This window comes from Lissotriton helveticus, chromosome 3_1, assembly GCF_964261635.1.
Source record: "Lissotriton helveticus chromosome 3_1, aLisHel1.1, whole genome shotgun sequence".
Classification (NCBI taxonomy): domain Eukaryota; kingdom Metazoa; phylum Chordata; class Amphibia; order Caudata; family Salamandridae; genus Lissotriton; species Lissotriton helveticus.
In genome coordinates this window covers 90,644,974-90,661,278 of record NC_136061.1, presented here as the reverse complement: position 1 = coordinate 90,661,278, position 16,305 = coordinate 90,644,974, and the positions used below count along the sequence as shown (strand labels likewise).

General features: G+C 44.9%; 1 protein-coding gene across 3 annotated transcripts in view; it reads right to left on the bottom strand.

The window, feature by feature from the left end:
• Positions 1-16,305, bottom strand: part of LOC144822140 (uncharacterized) — an 82,566-nt gene that overhangs the window by 39,566 nt on the left and 26,695 nt on the right. For 2 of the 3 annotated variants that reach the window (XM_078679288.1, XM_078679289.1), the window contains exons 2-4: positions 10,327-10,453; positions 8,369-8,479; positions 7,457-7,570 (exon numbers count right to left, since the gene is read on the bottom strand). In XM_078679288.1, the coding sequence (XP_078535414.1) occupies positions 7,457-7,570; positions 8,369-8,479; positions 10,327-10,453 (352 nt within the window). Of the gene's footprint in view, positions 1-7,456; positions 7,571-8,368; positions 8,480-10,326; positions 10,454-16,305 lie in introns of those variants that run through there. The other variant, XM_078679290.1, reaches the window with a different exon arrangement.

Here is a 16,305-nt window from a genome sequence, read left to right as displayed (position 1 = left end):
TTTAAGGAGTCTGCGAACGATCTGTAGATTGGATTCCCTATGAAGAGTAGGGGTCAGGGAGTTCCAGAAGATGGAGGCATTCCAAGAAAAGGAACGTCCACCCCCGCTAGATCTCTGTACTTTCCTCGTAGTGGTGAGGAAGGCTGCGCTGGAACGCTTGCTTCTAGAGGGTTGGTAGGGGGTAACCAGAGGATGGATAATGGCACGTCCAGTTTTCCAAATGGCTCTATGGGCCAGGCACATGGCCTTAAATCGTATTCTGGATTGAATTGGCAACCAGTGAAGTTTCTTCAGTGCGGGAGTCTCTGATGGTCTCCGAGGGACCTCAAGGAGTAAGCGGGCCGCACAGTTCTGGGTCACTTGCAGTTTTTTTAAGGTGGCCAACGGGGCCCCCAGATACAAGGCGTTCCCGTAATCTAGGCGGGACAGGATAAGGGCTTGCATCATAATCCTTCGCACCTGAAAGGGGAGTAGAGGGAGGATTTTCCTCAACATCCTCATCAGGCCAAAGCAGGTAGCAGAGAGTTTGGTGGCTTGGTGATTAAAACAAGCCATATTCCTAGGCTCTTGATCTGGTACTTTGGGGCGGCATAGTGCCAAGACAGGTCGGCCACGAAAAGCCGGGGTGGGTGAGGGAGACTTGCCCAGAAACATTAGTTCAGTCTTGTCCCCATTTAGCTTACGGTGAGATAGTGCCATCCATTCAGCTACCGCTTCTAGGCAGGTGCCCAGAGTGCACAACGACCCCTCAGGGTGGTTTAGTGCCACCACCAATTGGGTGTCATCAGCGTAGGTAATGATTTTTATGCCGAATGGAAGCACTATCTCAGCCAACGGCGCCCTATAGGTGTTAGAAAAACGTGGGGCTCAGGGATGATCCCTGAGGAACCCCACAGCTAAGCGGCCATCAGTTTGAGGTGGCAGTACCCTCAGAGACCTGGAAAAATCGGTCCTTTAGAAAGGACTGAAGCCAGGTGATAGCCAGGTCTGTCACACCCAGGTGGTTTAGTCGCATGAGCAGAATGTTGTGATCCATAGTGTCGAAGGCTGCACAGAGGTCCAGCAAAATAATTGCCGCTGTGCCGCCTTGATCCAGAAGTCTCCGTGCCTCTTCTGTTACTGCCAAAAGAGCCGTCTCTGTCCCGAGCCTGGGACGGAATCCTGTCTGGGAGTCATGGAGTAAGTTGTTGGACTCTAGGTAGTAAACTAGGGTGGAATTAATGTGTCTCTCAATCAGCTTGCTCAGCCAGGGAAGGGGGAGATGGGGCGATAATCGGCCATGTTAGAGGTGTCCAGGTTAGGTTTTTTTCAGCTGGGCTCTCAGCTGGGCACATTTCCATGCCGGTGGCACCTTTCCCAAAGTGATGGAGGCATTAAGAGCATTCAGGATTACTGGACGAATTAAATCAGTAACTAGAGTGGGGAGTTTTTGCGGTGTAGTAATGAGGGCTTTGGCAATCTGGAATATCTCCTTAGGTGAATTTGCAGCCACACTAATCCTGCCCTCATAAAATAAGGATTGCGCGGTTTTGATTTCGGCCTTCTAGTTTCTAATTGCCTCTCTATAAACATTTTTCCTTTCAACTTCTAGGTTCTGTCTCCATCTCCTTTCAAGTTTCCTACAAGTTTGTTTGAGTTCTCTTAGTTTGGGGGAAAACCATGGTGCCGATGTTTGTTTCGATTTCCTATAGGAGAGTTTCTTTGGGAGTTGTAAGTCTAGAGACTTATGTATCCAGAGATTAAAATTGCTGTTAGCCTTTTCAGGGTATGAGTCAATAATGGGGGAAGTGGCAGTTAACAATGTGGACCACTGACTGACGGAGAGATTGGACCATTTAGTTTCCAGCAGTGGAACAGCGCTCTGCGTGAAAGAGGAGACTGTGGTTTCTCATACCAGGGGGACTAGTAAGTGCTCAGTCCACGGGAGAGGAGTGGGGGTGCCCACGAGAAGCTTCTGATCATTACTAAGCACAGCGTCATGGAGATAACCCTTGGTGTGCGTGGGGGCAAAGCCCTTCTGTACAATTTGTAGAGCCGATAGGCTGGATAGTAGGTCTGTTGCCTGATGGTCAAGGGGGTCATCCAGGTGGATATTTAGTTCCCCTGGAACTGTGAAATTAGCAGGAGTTGGTGCTAATTCGGCGACGAGAGTCGGGAGTGTGTTGAGAAATTGTCCTGTAGGTCCTGGGGAACGATAGAGTAGCAGACCAGAAAAGGTATTCGTAGATGAAAATTCTAGTGAAAAATTAATGATTTCACAGTCGGGTTACTCCTCAATAGAGGACCGACAGCAGAAGTGATCTTTAAACACTATTGCTTGAACGCCACCTCTTCCAGTCTTACGGTCCGCTCTATGTATTAGATACCCCAGTTGTAGGATCTGGGTGATAGCTGGGTCAGCTTCATCCTGCAACCAGGTCTCGGTCAGGAATAGGGTGTCTGGTTTGATATCTTCCAGAAGGAGTGTCAGTTCAACTGAATGTTTGGGGAGGGAGCGACAATTTTAAAAGAAAACATTTTAATGGAAGGTTAGTCACCTTGACTTCCTTATTATGAGGATGAAATCTGAAATTGCAGTAAGGGCAGTTTAAGGGACTGTTAGCAGGGTACATCGAGTGTAGAAATTTAGAGCCTGGGGCAGCCCGTAAATTCCGCAGAGTCTGAGCATTGTAGCTAAGATAAGTTTTATGTAAATTACCAGAGGTCCTGGCCCCTGGTCCCAGTCGGGTGCAGACGGGCTTGCCTTTGGCGCGCGCCTGCTGCGCGTGTTCGCTACGCGTGCGCATGAGCTGACAACTAATTAGTGATGGGGGCGCAAAGGCTAGTGCGCTGACCCAACAGGAAGCGTGTTACTGCTCCCCGGAAGTCCTCCGCACAATTGGCACTTGCCGCGTCGGACCAGGGCCAGGGAAAACAGTGAAGGTAGGAACTTAGGGAAAATACAGTTTTAAAAATGAACGTTTTAAAAATCAGGCAAGCGTTACAACAATCAGCTTACACACTGATCAACTAGCAGCATTCCCTGCCACTGGGTGTCTGCCGCGTCCGCTGCGCATGCGCAAGACCTGGCAACTAAGTAGTGCTGGGGGCGCGAAGGCTAGTGCGCTGACCCAACAGGAACTGTGTTACTGTTCCCAGGAAGCCCTCCGCACAATCGGCACTTGCCGCGTCGGACCGGGGCCTGGGAGAACAGTGAAGGTAGGAACTTAGTGAAAATACAGTTTTAAAAATTAACGCTTTAAAAATCAGGCAAGCGTTACAACAATCAGCTTACACACGTATCAACTAGCAACATCCCCTGCCACTGGCTGTCTGCCGCGACCGTAAAGTAGGGTGTCCATGGGGCCAGGGTCAGCAGCGAGTGAGAAGTATGTGTCCCCAGGGTAGAAATCCGCCACTGTAGACAGCCCCAAGCGAGTAGCGTGTTTTACCATCCCTGAAGTCTGCAGAGGAGAAAAAGCTGGATGATGGGCGATGGGCATTGTATTCGCAGAAAGCATACTAGAACCGTAAAATCTACAGAGCCCTTCCCAGGCCCAGTGCATGGTCTCGACCGTATCAATCTCAGTGTGTGGGAGTTTTGCTGGGGCGAACAGGGCGGTCGTGAGCGGCTACAGGGCAGCAAGGTCGGCTTCCACCGCGACATGCGGCTGGAAGGGAGTGCGATGAAGCCAAAAATGAAGAAAACTGGCCTGGGCTCTAAGGGTATAAAGTTTAAAATCTGGGGCGCCAAGACCACCGCACGACATCCGAAGAGTGAGAATGTTATATGCGATCCTAGGCTGTCGACCGGCCCAGACCAGAGAATTGAGCAAAGAGCGGACTTTGCGAAAAAAGTGAGCTGTGAGGGAGGTGGGAATGTTCTCACCGGGCCTACTGCAAGCCATGCCCAGACTTAGCTGGACTGCTTCCGCGAAGGTCCAGGCTCTCCCTCAGCAAGTGGTAGCTACTACTACCGCGCACTGGCCTTACCACATCTTTCTCCTGCTCTGCTCAACTGCCCCAGGTACTTCGACTCCCAGGCGGCCCTCTTATTGAACCAGGAGCTACATGAGTACGCTGACTGGTGTGTGGGGGCTGGGCTTGATGGCACAGTTTGACAGTGAAGTAATGAGGTAGAGCACAGCCTTCGGGCGTTGTTCCTGACCAGCTGACTGCTACCACCGTCAAGGGTTTACTGACAACCGCCTGCTGCCGTCAGTGTTAGTGTGTAAAACCATCAGCATAACCAGCCCGGCTCCCAGCTCTTGCTCCTCCTGCCTCAGTGGTCCGCTCCAGTGAATGACGTCACAGCGCACACTCTTGCAATTCCACATTTTCCAGTCACAATAGATCACTACTGGGCTAAGAGACCACCCTTGTCTTGCTGGAGCGCATGATCACTTTAAAGTCTTGCAACTGTGCAACTGCCAATTGTCGTTGGTAAGGTGGGTGCAAGAACTACAGACCTGTTTTATGGCACTCAAAACTGGAATAGAGCGGGGATCACCCAAGGTATAGCAGGCAGTGCCATAAGCCTGGCAGAGCAGCTTCAGCTCTACACCGGCTCTCCCCTGAGGAGGTGCGCTATATACCACCAAAAGCTTCTGGCCGAAGTGAACAAGTGACAGGTCACAGGGGGTGAAAGTAGTGGCGGCTCGAAGGGCTCCAAAGCTGTTTAAATTAACTGGTCATCTCAAAGCAATGAAATGTTTAACTTTTTGGCGCTCCGTTTTCGTGCTGAGTTGATTATGCTGGTTTTCAAATGTTTTGACAATGAGCCTCAGTTTGAGTCAAAACCAACTCAGACAGTGCAAATAACCAGTCCCCGGCAGTAGCTTGTGCCGAGGAGAGTGGGCCCTAAGAAGGAGCAAGCTGCAGCAACATAACCTCAGTCGCTTTTGATCCCTTATGTAAAGGACAGATGCCCTAGGGCCTAACCTGTACTGCAACTTTGGTGCCACTATCCACTTCCCACTTTCCAGAAGCATGCTATGCAGCGTCAGATCCAGCACTCCGCACTCAACTGCTGTTCCAATACTCTGGTCTGACCCCACCCCAGGAGTCCACCAAGAGCCAAAACGTAAAGTTTGGATTCTGAAAAACAGAAGGAAAGGAAAAGCTTGCACTTTTGTCTGGAGCATTGGCTCAGAGAAACTTGAGACTGCAGAGTCTTCTCTTTATTTAGGGAAAATTATAACAAGTAATACCAAGAACAAATCCCACACTGACCACAGCTCTAGTAAAGCTGTGTTACATGCCAATGGTCTACGTAGATTTTATAATGAAATGGATCGAAGGCACTTTCTGCACATGAAAGCTGTTTTTAAAGTGAAGGTTCTACCAATACTTCTACATACCAGTGATCCATTCAAATTGAAGAATGGAGCTTTCTTGATAAAATAGAGGGCCAAATAAACTATAACTTTAATATTCTAGTCCTAACTCCGGCTATTCACCTGGAATTTGGGTTGATAAGCTCATTTGTCCAAGACATAGAGATTCCGTTGGGATATCTACTTAAGAATAGTGCTCCGAATATAATATGTGTCAGGAGATCTTTGGTAAAGGCGTGACTGGCGTGACTTTACTTTGGCACTGCATCAGTATGACGCACAAGAGGAGCTTGTGTTCTCTCTCTCGCCCTTGAAACTTAAAGCCTTCCTAAAAAGCACTATCTGCATTACCAGTTTCTAGAGAGATCTCAAGTATTGTCGATTGAAGGAAAGATTTAAGACAATAGTTATATCTTCTAACCAGAGAGTAGCGCAGAAGTACTTAACTTGGAATTTAGAACATGGGGTTCACAAACTGCTGATTTTATTTCGTACGACTTATTATTGTTAAACGACTTAACGGCAAATCGGTCCACGAATACAGGGAGATATTGTAATATGTGCAATTTGGGCACCCAGAATCTTCACCATATTCAGCCCTAATACCATGTCTCCTGCATCTGTTACGACCAATGTTTATACAGAATCACATCAAAACTATAGCAACAGCGCGTGAGTTTATCTTTTTTCCAAAGAATGAACTAGTTTGTACACAGATATATACATTTGTTAAAGCGTTTCTAAATCTGTTTTAGGGTATACACCCGTTACGACGCAACTTTTACTCCGCACTACCATTACAACGCGGGCATTACAACGCATGACATTACAACGCATTGCGCTGGGGGGCGCTCTAGGATAAGAGGTAAGTTTAATTTACTATCCAACACCTTCCCTAGGGTCCACGGGGACTGGAGTTAGAATAGTAAATTATACTTACCACTATCCAGCACCCCAAAGCGCTATGCGTTGTAACGGTATTCGTTGTAAATACCGCGTTGTAATGGTACGCGGAGTAAAAGTATGCGTTGTAACGTCATACATCCCTGTTTTAGTATTTTTAGTATACAATTATTATAAAGAAAATAAAGTACAGGGTCTTATATTAGTAATATACACTATTTACATTCACTATACCCTGTAAGGAGGCACCCACTGCAGAAAGTAGGCATTCTATTTCATACTCAATTATTACTCAAACTTTTGCTTTAGCTAGGGGGGCCAGGGTTCTGTCCTAACCAGTCATATAATCCGTATGCCTACTTGCAGACTAGTAAGGTTTTTTTTATGTCACTCGCTTTTTAAAATTTTTCTTTGTATTAACAAATTGTGTAAATAATTAATTCTATGTATTTGTTGCGGTAAAGGAATTATTAAAAGCAACTCTGTTGTTTTATCTGCCATCAATTCTCTATTACTTGGTTTCATCTAGTGTCCCTATACCTTTTGTAGAATTTTGCACTCAAATGTTGCTGCTATGGCAGAATGAAGTCTCCACCATAAATGTACTTGTTCTCTTGCTCCTTTAAATCTGCATATAACCTCTGTTGCTTTATGGCTGTGATTTTTTTCTTTTCCTTTTTTTTGCATCAAACTGAAATTTTATGAACTACTACATTATTGAAATGTTATATAATCACAATTCGTCTTTGTATTTAATTCCATTTACTTTTCTCTGTAAAGGACTTAAATATGTAATTTGTAACTGGTATATCTTTTGATCTGTGATTCTTTTACTTTGTCTCATTTTAAAGTGGACCTCATTAGAAAGCCAAATCTTAATAAAGAATGGAATTGAAGCCTGGCAGTACTCAGGGGCGGATACGAACTCTGCAAGTATTACACACAAAGCACATCTAAAATACACATGCTTGAAATAAGCATTAAGATGTTGGAATTGGACTACCATCTTACCAACCTAGAAATATAAGAAAAAACCTATGACTAGATCTTCTTTAGTCAGACACTGTGCCTTGATATTTTGTCTAGATTGATACATGAGAACTTGAAGAAATGAGACATCTTTTCTGCATGGATAAAAAATTGAGGCTTTTCGGAGCTAGAATTAAACTATTATCAGTAGATAACCATATGTGAACTCAATATTTACTGGTACAAACTTTCTAAAAATATTTGCTGACCTGTAATGATGCAGTCACTGTTTTTCTTTCTCTGTCGGTCTGGAGTCTCCTTTAGAGGTGCTCTTTCATTCCTTTTCATCCTATATAACACATCAGAATTGGCAAAGGTATCATCTGTTAAACAAAAGAAGAAAACAGAACTCTCACTTGTGCTTTGGAGTCCCAGGTTGTTTGACTTTGACGGGACCCACTGCTTGAAGATACAGTAGGCATAAGGAGAGGACATTAGAACTCATTAATTGTTTTGTTTATGCAAAAAAGAGCTCCATCCTAGTACTTGTTTGAAACAAACTGGTACACAGCAAAATCCTGAACGTCAATTCCTGCTGCATTTCCTTTCAAATACCACGTAACTTAACAATTCAAAAATCACGCCTCGTTCCTTCACAAGCCACACTTCAGATGGGTAATTACATGTGGTTGTGCCATCAACACATTCATTAATATATTTTCTTTCATGTTTCATGCAAATCTTTCTTAACTTATACAGTGGCACTGGCTGATTGGCACTGAACTCAATTGTAAGAAATCAAAAAAATATGTGCTAGTATGTGCTAAGTCCAAGTAAAACAAAAGTGTTGGAACTCTCATCAGATGTATGTCCAGTCAACACAGGGGCACTAGTAGCTGGTATTTTTGTGTAGACCCAGGGAGTCCTCTGACTGTAAACTACCAATTAACTGCCAATAATATCTTTTTTTCATCAGGGCAATCTTTAAAATGAGCTGAAGTTCAATATCAAGACTAAAGGAAGGGAGGAGAAAGTAGAATATACTGATCAGGTTTCATTTCAAGGTGGTGTATATGTAAGATGTTTCTTTGCATGAAACAAGCATATGTTTATTGCGGTGGCCAAACATGCCTTTTTCGATTTTAAGAGAAATCTTTTGCAACACTCTCGAACACACTTACTTGAAAGGGGGTTAGTACTGTGTCTTCTCTCAGAGTCGTGACTGTCCACTGGATACACACCTTCCTTTTCTTTTGCTCTTAATGAAAATACTGAGGTAGCAATAACTGGACCTGTTGGTAAATAAGTAACATGGAATAATTACAGTACAGAATATTGTGTTACAACTAAACATACCAAACAAACTATGAGATTTATAATGAAGGCCAGAAGGGGCTAAGCCATGGGATTGGTTTCTGTTCTGCTGACAAATGTCAGTCAAAGGCAAGGTCCCCTTGTGAAATCAGACCCTCCAAAATTAAAGTAATAAAAGTGGGATCCAACGTTCTCAAATCATCAATCCTCTCTTGATAAAAAGTTCATCTTTGTATAGTTAACTGTAAGTATTATGTATTTTTAGGTCTCACCTTGACAGTGCATGCGCTGTCTCATCAAGACCTTTTGTTTTCTACCAGTGGGTTTGGAGAGCACCCATTTGCTTGACAATGAAGCCAACTAATAGTATTCTCATTTGCTTGCTTCTTATTAGTGTCGTAGGCTTCCTTCCCCTTCTAGTGTTTGTTTCTCCCTTGCAGCATGGGTGCATTCTTGGTTTCCTTCCACTGTTCATTTTTGTAGGTTTACTTTTGCTCAAGCACTTTACCAGCGTCCCTTTTTCAGCTGGCTTTCTCGTTTACTAGTCCACCATCTGCTGTTCATCTCTTTGACCCCATCCGTCCTCCCTCCTTCTGTTGTTGTCCGTGATGCTTACCTCCACCCGCCATTCCACTGCTATCTGTGTTGCTTGCCCCTACCCCCTCCCCTTCTGTTGTTACCAGTGTTGCTTGTTCCAACTCACCCCTTCCTTCCATTGTTGTCTGTATTGCTGGTTCCTCCAACCCATCTCTGTTTTCATAAATACCACTACCTAGCCATAACAAAAATAGCCCTAAAACGTGGAAACCAATGGGTGCGTCATAGTGCTTTCTTTCTGCTGTTCTCCGTGCTACTTATCCTTCCCTCCGTGTTAACTTCCTCCCCACACTCCCTCAAGCTAAAAAAAAAAAAAAAAAAAACACAAGCGTTGACTAAGTTTATAGGTTTTAACCCTGGGAAATATATTGGTTTTGTCAATGGTTTTTAGACAGTCCCATAAATCCCATTATATCCTATGTATTTATATTTTGGCGGATGGGATATCTGCTATTGTTGTGACAGAGTAACCTGTCCAGCCGCGGACGGTAGTGGAAGTACCTGCCGGGCGGTGACGTGGGGAGGGGCAGGGTGGCGGGTTGTAATGTATGTATTACGGACCTTAACAGGTAAGTAAACCTATAAATAAATAAAACGAATTTCGTTGCGCGCACTGCATCACATTTGGTGATGCAGTGCACGCAACAAAATTAGTTTTATTTATTTATAGGTTTACTTAGCTGTTAAGGTCCGTAATCCATACATTACTACCCGCCACCCTGCCCCTCCCCAAGTCACCGCCCTTCAGGTACTCCCACTACCGGCCGCGGCTGAACCTGTCTGCCGAAATCTACATCAGGCCCTTAGTGTTCTTATAAAATCGCTAATCAACGTTTGCTTTGCAGTTTTATGAAGCACAAACCTGGCCCTAGGGTATTAGGGTGCTTTACATGAACATCAGAACATGTTACACTTGTTTTTAGGCACAAGGATATAAACTGATTTGTCCAAAAACGGCGGATGTTCAGCATATATCAGGTTTCGAACCCGCTTCTTCAGTTCTGAAGTCGGCAGCTCAATGGCAAGCAAGCCCACATCCCCACCCTAATCATCAACCCAACCATTAGACAAATGATGATCATCAAGTAAGTTTTCTCGACACTTGTCAGAAGAGTACCGTCTCCTTATGTTGATCGTAGCATATGGGTATGGTGCAGAATCAGAAGCAGTATCGTTGGCATATGTTTCAAGACCACAAATGTTTTAGATAAATCCAGTGGGACCTTACCTAGTGACACCAACGCTTGGTGAATTTCTTTCATTACATTGTTGTAAAGTTCGTTTTGCCATTCGTGCAAAAGTCTCCACTCCTCCGCATTGAAATATGCAGCAACATCAAGGAAGGTAACTGGCTCCTGTAAAACAAGTGTAAACCATACTGAGCAAAAAACATTTTGTAAATGGAAACAGAGGCGGCCCATCTTAATGTCCATTTCCATCTCTCATCTGTTGTTCCAAAGAGAATCAGCCTTAGGGCAGCACTTGGCGGCAAACCCCAAGCCACCGTAGTGAAGGAGCACATACAAAGAGGACGAGTCTACATTAGTGGATATGCATAGGCTCATCCACCAGCACAAGGCCCGGTACTCCGACTACGGATACTCTACCCTTTCCAGTGCCATGCTGACTAGTAATGGACAGGCAACGGGAGGGCCACACGGTGCAATAGTGACTCTACGTAAACACACACACTACAAAGAATCAATGTTACCAAACTGGTCAACATACAGCCTCGATCCACACAACACCAGAAATGAATGGAACATTTCTTTAAAGAAACACCAATACTTTTTATAGTACTTTATGTGACCATAACCAGTGTAATTTACATATTGTCACTGACTCAGCATAAAATCTAGAATCCCATTCCATAACATAACAAGGGTTCTTTGGGCGATTCTACTGTGAATGGAATCCCCAAGCTGTTCTTACCAGGTCAATGCAAAGTTACATTACTTAGAGCTCCAGGAAGAGCAAAGCATCAGATTGGGTCTACTGAAGTCAAAGGGTTACTTAATTATAACACTGATTCTGCACATGGAATCCTAACCTTTCACACCACCTCACTGTGCACGTGAGCTGCAAATTCTTTTTCAATATTTTTGCTTTTAAGACTATAGAATCCATCTTAAAACAAATCACGAGTACAAATTACTTCAATAATGAAAAAAGCATTTTCGTAGCCAATAGGTTTCGCCTATGTAAAACCTATTTGCACGGTCATTGCTATTTTTTCGATTTGTGGCAGAGCAGCGTGGGTAAACAATGAAAGTGCTTGGACACTATGGCCACACCATAGGGATTTCTTTTTACTTATGTTGCAAAGCAGCCCGCATTGACAATGCCAATAGGTTTCACATAGGCAAAACCTATTGGTATTGCCAATGCTTGTTTGATTTCAATGCAACCATGCTTCACACCAGGGAAGCGGGACATTTAGAAACCCGACCACGGCACTACTTTTCAGTTTGTGGTTTGATTTTATTTTATAATTGAACACTTTGCCTTTTTCTTTTGTGCATTTCTAGATGTCTCTTGTTTCTCAAGTGCTTGGTAATTCTCATTAATCGTATGTCAATCGACATCTGTTTCTTAAAATTGTAAAGAAAGCCCCAATATGAAGATTTCTTCTGTGATAACGGTTATATAATCATAACAATTATGTTTTTCCGTTCATAAGTTGTTAAAGTTGGAGTCCACTCACGGTTGTTCTGTTAATATATTTTCTCAGGATGGAAGGATCTTATTTAAAGAGGCAGAACATTGTTATTTTGACTGACAATGTCACCAAAGTTTACTTAGTAAAATGGGGAACAAAACAGTGGAAAGATTAGTTGAATGAGGGCGTTGGGGGAGGAGCATTCTAGCTTTTTAATTATAGTTGTTCATCTCACACTGCTGCGCTTCTCCTCTGAACTATGCGTGCCTTAATACCAGACTAAGTTCTATGCTTCAGTGGTTTTACACCAGAGGAGACATCAAGAAGTGCTGTCATACTGAAGCTAGATGCAAAACGTCAATAGTCATAAGCAAAAAAACGAGGGCATATTTATATAGCGTAAACTCGACGCAAAGGTATTGGAGCACTTTACGTGAGCAAAAGTTAAATTAAACAAGGACACATTCATTTTTTGGGTCGAGCGTAAGCGTAAGACCTTTTGTATACATCTCTGTGGGCCAAGTGCAATTCCTTGCTTCTCATTTGTTTGTTTAAATGTCTTTTGAAAATCCTTGCTTACTGGTGGCCAGTCCTGCCTCTATGTCCCTGCTTTTTCCTCTAAGGAGCATTCACCATCCCAGTTCCTTCCATGTGGCTGGCATTCTTTTGTATTCTTCCTGAAGGCAGCTCCCAGGCTGGCTTGGAATACAAGCAATTAATAATTTTTGTTTTAAATCTGCCTCCTTTAATTACCTTCAGAAACAGGCACAAAAACACTGCGATGGCAGCTCTGGGCCCCACAACGCTATAACTCCGAAGCCAGCACAAGCCAGCCATGCCTTCTAGCAACTGCCACGCCTTCTAGCTACTGCCACTCTAAATCATGTAAAAATTGAAACCACTACTTAAACACAGTGCATTGTTTCAGTTCCATTAAATCAATGCTTCGAATAATACTTTAATATGCATGCTGCTTGTGTCCTTTCCTCCCCTTCAGGACATCTGCTTGACTGCTGGTGGAGGAGTTCGAAGTCTCTCCTCGTCTCGTTGGTTTAGTGCTGAGGCCAAAATGTTTCCTTCTGAAAGAATGTCCCTTGTAAAATGTGCATTAGAATGTTCTACATTAAATAATTGCAGAACAAGAATGCAGGGCTAGCACAAGGGCGGTGCGATTGCACTGGATACTGACTTCAGAGGGGCAATGTTTCCGAGTTTATGTTGCTTTTAGAAGCACTCACTGACACGTTCCTCGCCTCCAGCAATTTCTTGTCAAGATAACTCTAGAGAGATCAGAGTTGTCTAGTGGAAGAAGTTTTGACTCATCGAAAGGTGCCGACCGTAAAGAATTTGTACCATGCAGTTCGCAAAGTGCATAAAATGTAAATAGGTCAGTGGGTTACTGCTTTTCTGTTACTTGCAGTTTATGAATTAAAATCCTAACATAGAACAGTTAATTTGAAACGGTCATCAAAGAACTGCATGCACTGCAAAGTATAGATTAGAGCAGATATTAATGTTGCAAAAAGAGTTCATCTGGGTATAAATAGATTCTTTTTATTTCAGAGAACCCGTAACTATGGTGTTCTGTTTTCAATTCTGAGTTTGTGCTTCTGGTGCCCAAGAACTCCTACACGTGTAGTCCTCTGTCTCATGTAACTGGTATGATGGCGCTTTATAACTAATTAAATGCATTTGAATGTTAGTGGTGATGGAGCCTTAAGGGACACTGTTAAAGGGTGGTGGTGATGAGGGAATCCGCATCACTCAGTCTTACCTCAACTTCACCTCAGCACCACATTAGGACAGCACCACCTCCTCATCAGTGAACCACCACCAGTGCAGCACCAAGTCGGCATCAACGCAGCACCACCTCAGCACCTGCGCAGCACCACCTTAACATCAGCACTATCTCAGAATCAGTGCACTACCACCAAAGCAGCCCCACCTCAGCAGCAACTCAGCACCACTTCAGCATCAGCGCACAAGCACCTCAGCACACAAGCACCTCAGCACAGTACCTACTCAATATCACTCAGCACCAGCTCAGCACCACCTCAGAACCAGTGCAGCACTGCCACCTCAGCATCACTCAGCACCACCACAGCATCACTCAGCACCACCTCAGCATCAGTGAGCCACCAACAGTCCAGCACCACCTCAGCATCAGTGCAGCACCATCTCTGCATCAGTGCAGCACCACTTCAGCATCAGTGCAGCACACCTCAGCACCATCACCACATTAGCACAGCACCACTTGAAAACCACCACCTCAACATCAGCACAGCCTCATCTCACTATCAGCACAGCCCTACCTCCTCATCAGTGCAACACCACCTCAGTAACAGTGCTGAACCACCTCCGCATCAGCGCAGCACCATCTCAGCATTAGCACAGCACAACCTCCTCAGTGCACCACCAACTCAGGACTAGCGCAGCACCACATTAACATCAGCACAGCACCATCTGAGCATTAGCACAGCACAATCTCCGCAGCAGTGCACCACCACCGCCCTACCCCAGTAGCAACTCAGGACCCATGCAGCATCACCTCAGCATCAGCACAGCTTCATCTCAACACAACACCAAATCAGCATCACTCAGCACCACCACCTCAGCATAACTAAATACCACTCAACATCACTCAGCACCACCACAGCATCACTCAGCATCAACACAGCACCACCTCCTCATCAGTGCACCACAAAATCAGCATTAACGCAGCACCTCCTCAGCACCAGCGCAGCATCACATCCACATTAGCACAGCACCATATCCACATCAGTGCACCACCACCACCACCTCAGCACAACACCATATCAGCATCACTTAGCACATACTGAGCACCATATCAGCACCACCTGAGCACCAGTGCAGCAGCAGCACCTCAGCATGACTCTGTGCCAGCGCAGCACCACCTCAGCATTAGCACAACACCACCTCCGCATCAGTGCACCACCACCAGCTCAGCACCACCTCAGCACCAAGGCAGTCCTACCCCAGCAGCTACTCAGCACCACTTCAACATCAACACAGCACCAACTCAACATCACTCAGCACCACCTGAGATCCAGATCAGCACCACCTTAGCATCTGCACTGCACAGCACTATCTCGCCACCAGTGCCCCAATGCAGTACCACTTCAGCAGTAGCTCAGCACCAACGCAGTACCACTTCAGCATCACCACACCACCACCTCAGCACCAACTCAGCATCACTCACCACCAGCTCAGCACTACTTCAGAACCAGTACAGTACCACCACCTCAGCATCACTCAGCACCACCTCAGCATTACTCAGCACCACCTAATCAGTTCACCACCAACTCAGCATAGCACCAAACCAGCATAATGTAGACATCAACACAGCACCATTTCCGCATCAGTGTGCCACCACCAACGCAGCCCTACCTCAGCAGCAACTCAGCACCCATGCAGCACCAAATCCGGATCAGCAGAGCATCACCTCAACACAGCACCAACTCAGCATCACTCAGCACCACCACAGCACTCGCGGAGCACTACCATCTCAGCATGACTCAGTGCCACAGTGTCACTCAGCACCACCTCAGTATCACCTCCACAACAGCACATCACTACCTCAGCATCACAAAGCACCAACTGAGTATCATTCTGCATCACCTTAGCACACCACCACCTCAGCACCACTTTAGCCTTGCTCAGCATCACTTCAGTGTGGCCTCGGATTCAGGCATCTGTTGATTCTCTCCTAGTGTTCGTCCAATGCGCGTGTGGTAACAAAAAAAAGCTATAACAAACAAGCATTATGTGGTAAATGCTTTCTATATCTTTTCCTCTCTACCACTTTATCAGAATGTCCTGTGACATCATGGAATGTTAGTGTGCCTCACTGAGGTGAGATTGTCAGTTGGTCGTCTCAGGCTGAGGAGCTGGTTGCTCTCTCCTGGTGGGGTTTTATCCTTATAACTTATTACCTTGTAACCTGCCACCTATCTATCTACTAATAAAGAAGAATCTACTACTACACCTGGACTACCCATCATTGTTTATGTACAACAATTTGGCGACGTTTTTTTTGGACTAACCTACGCTGCAAAGAAGGAATAATGCAACTCAACTATAAAGAAACCAAGCACTGTCCTAGATTCAAGTAAGTTTATTTTCTGGACATCAGAGAAACGCCCAATAAACCCCACCAGTGTCTTTTTCAACTTGGACAGCCTGCAACTTTATCCTGTGCTTCACCCTGCTTGGGCAGCTGGGGTGTTTGTATATAGTCTATACCCATTCATGTTCTAGGGGTCAGTAACCTATGGTGTACCCTTACTTAGGGGAGATTGTGGGATTGTGGTGCCAGTCAGTGCCTACAATTTGTTTCCTAGGGTCTTGTTGTTACTCTTTAGAGAAGTTATGTTGCTCACTTTCACGTGGTGTACCCTTTTATTAGGGGAGGTTGTCTGCATCTAACTATTTTGTTCGAAAGTTTCAAGGATTAGTGTCCTTGTGTACCCTTTTCTGGGGAAAGTGGTGTGCGTAGTCAGCGCCGCCATTATGTGATGTTGCTTTGAA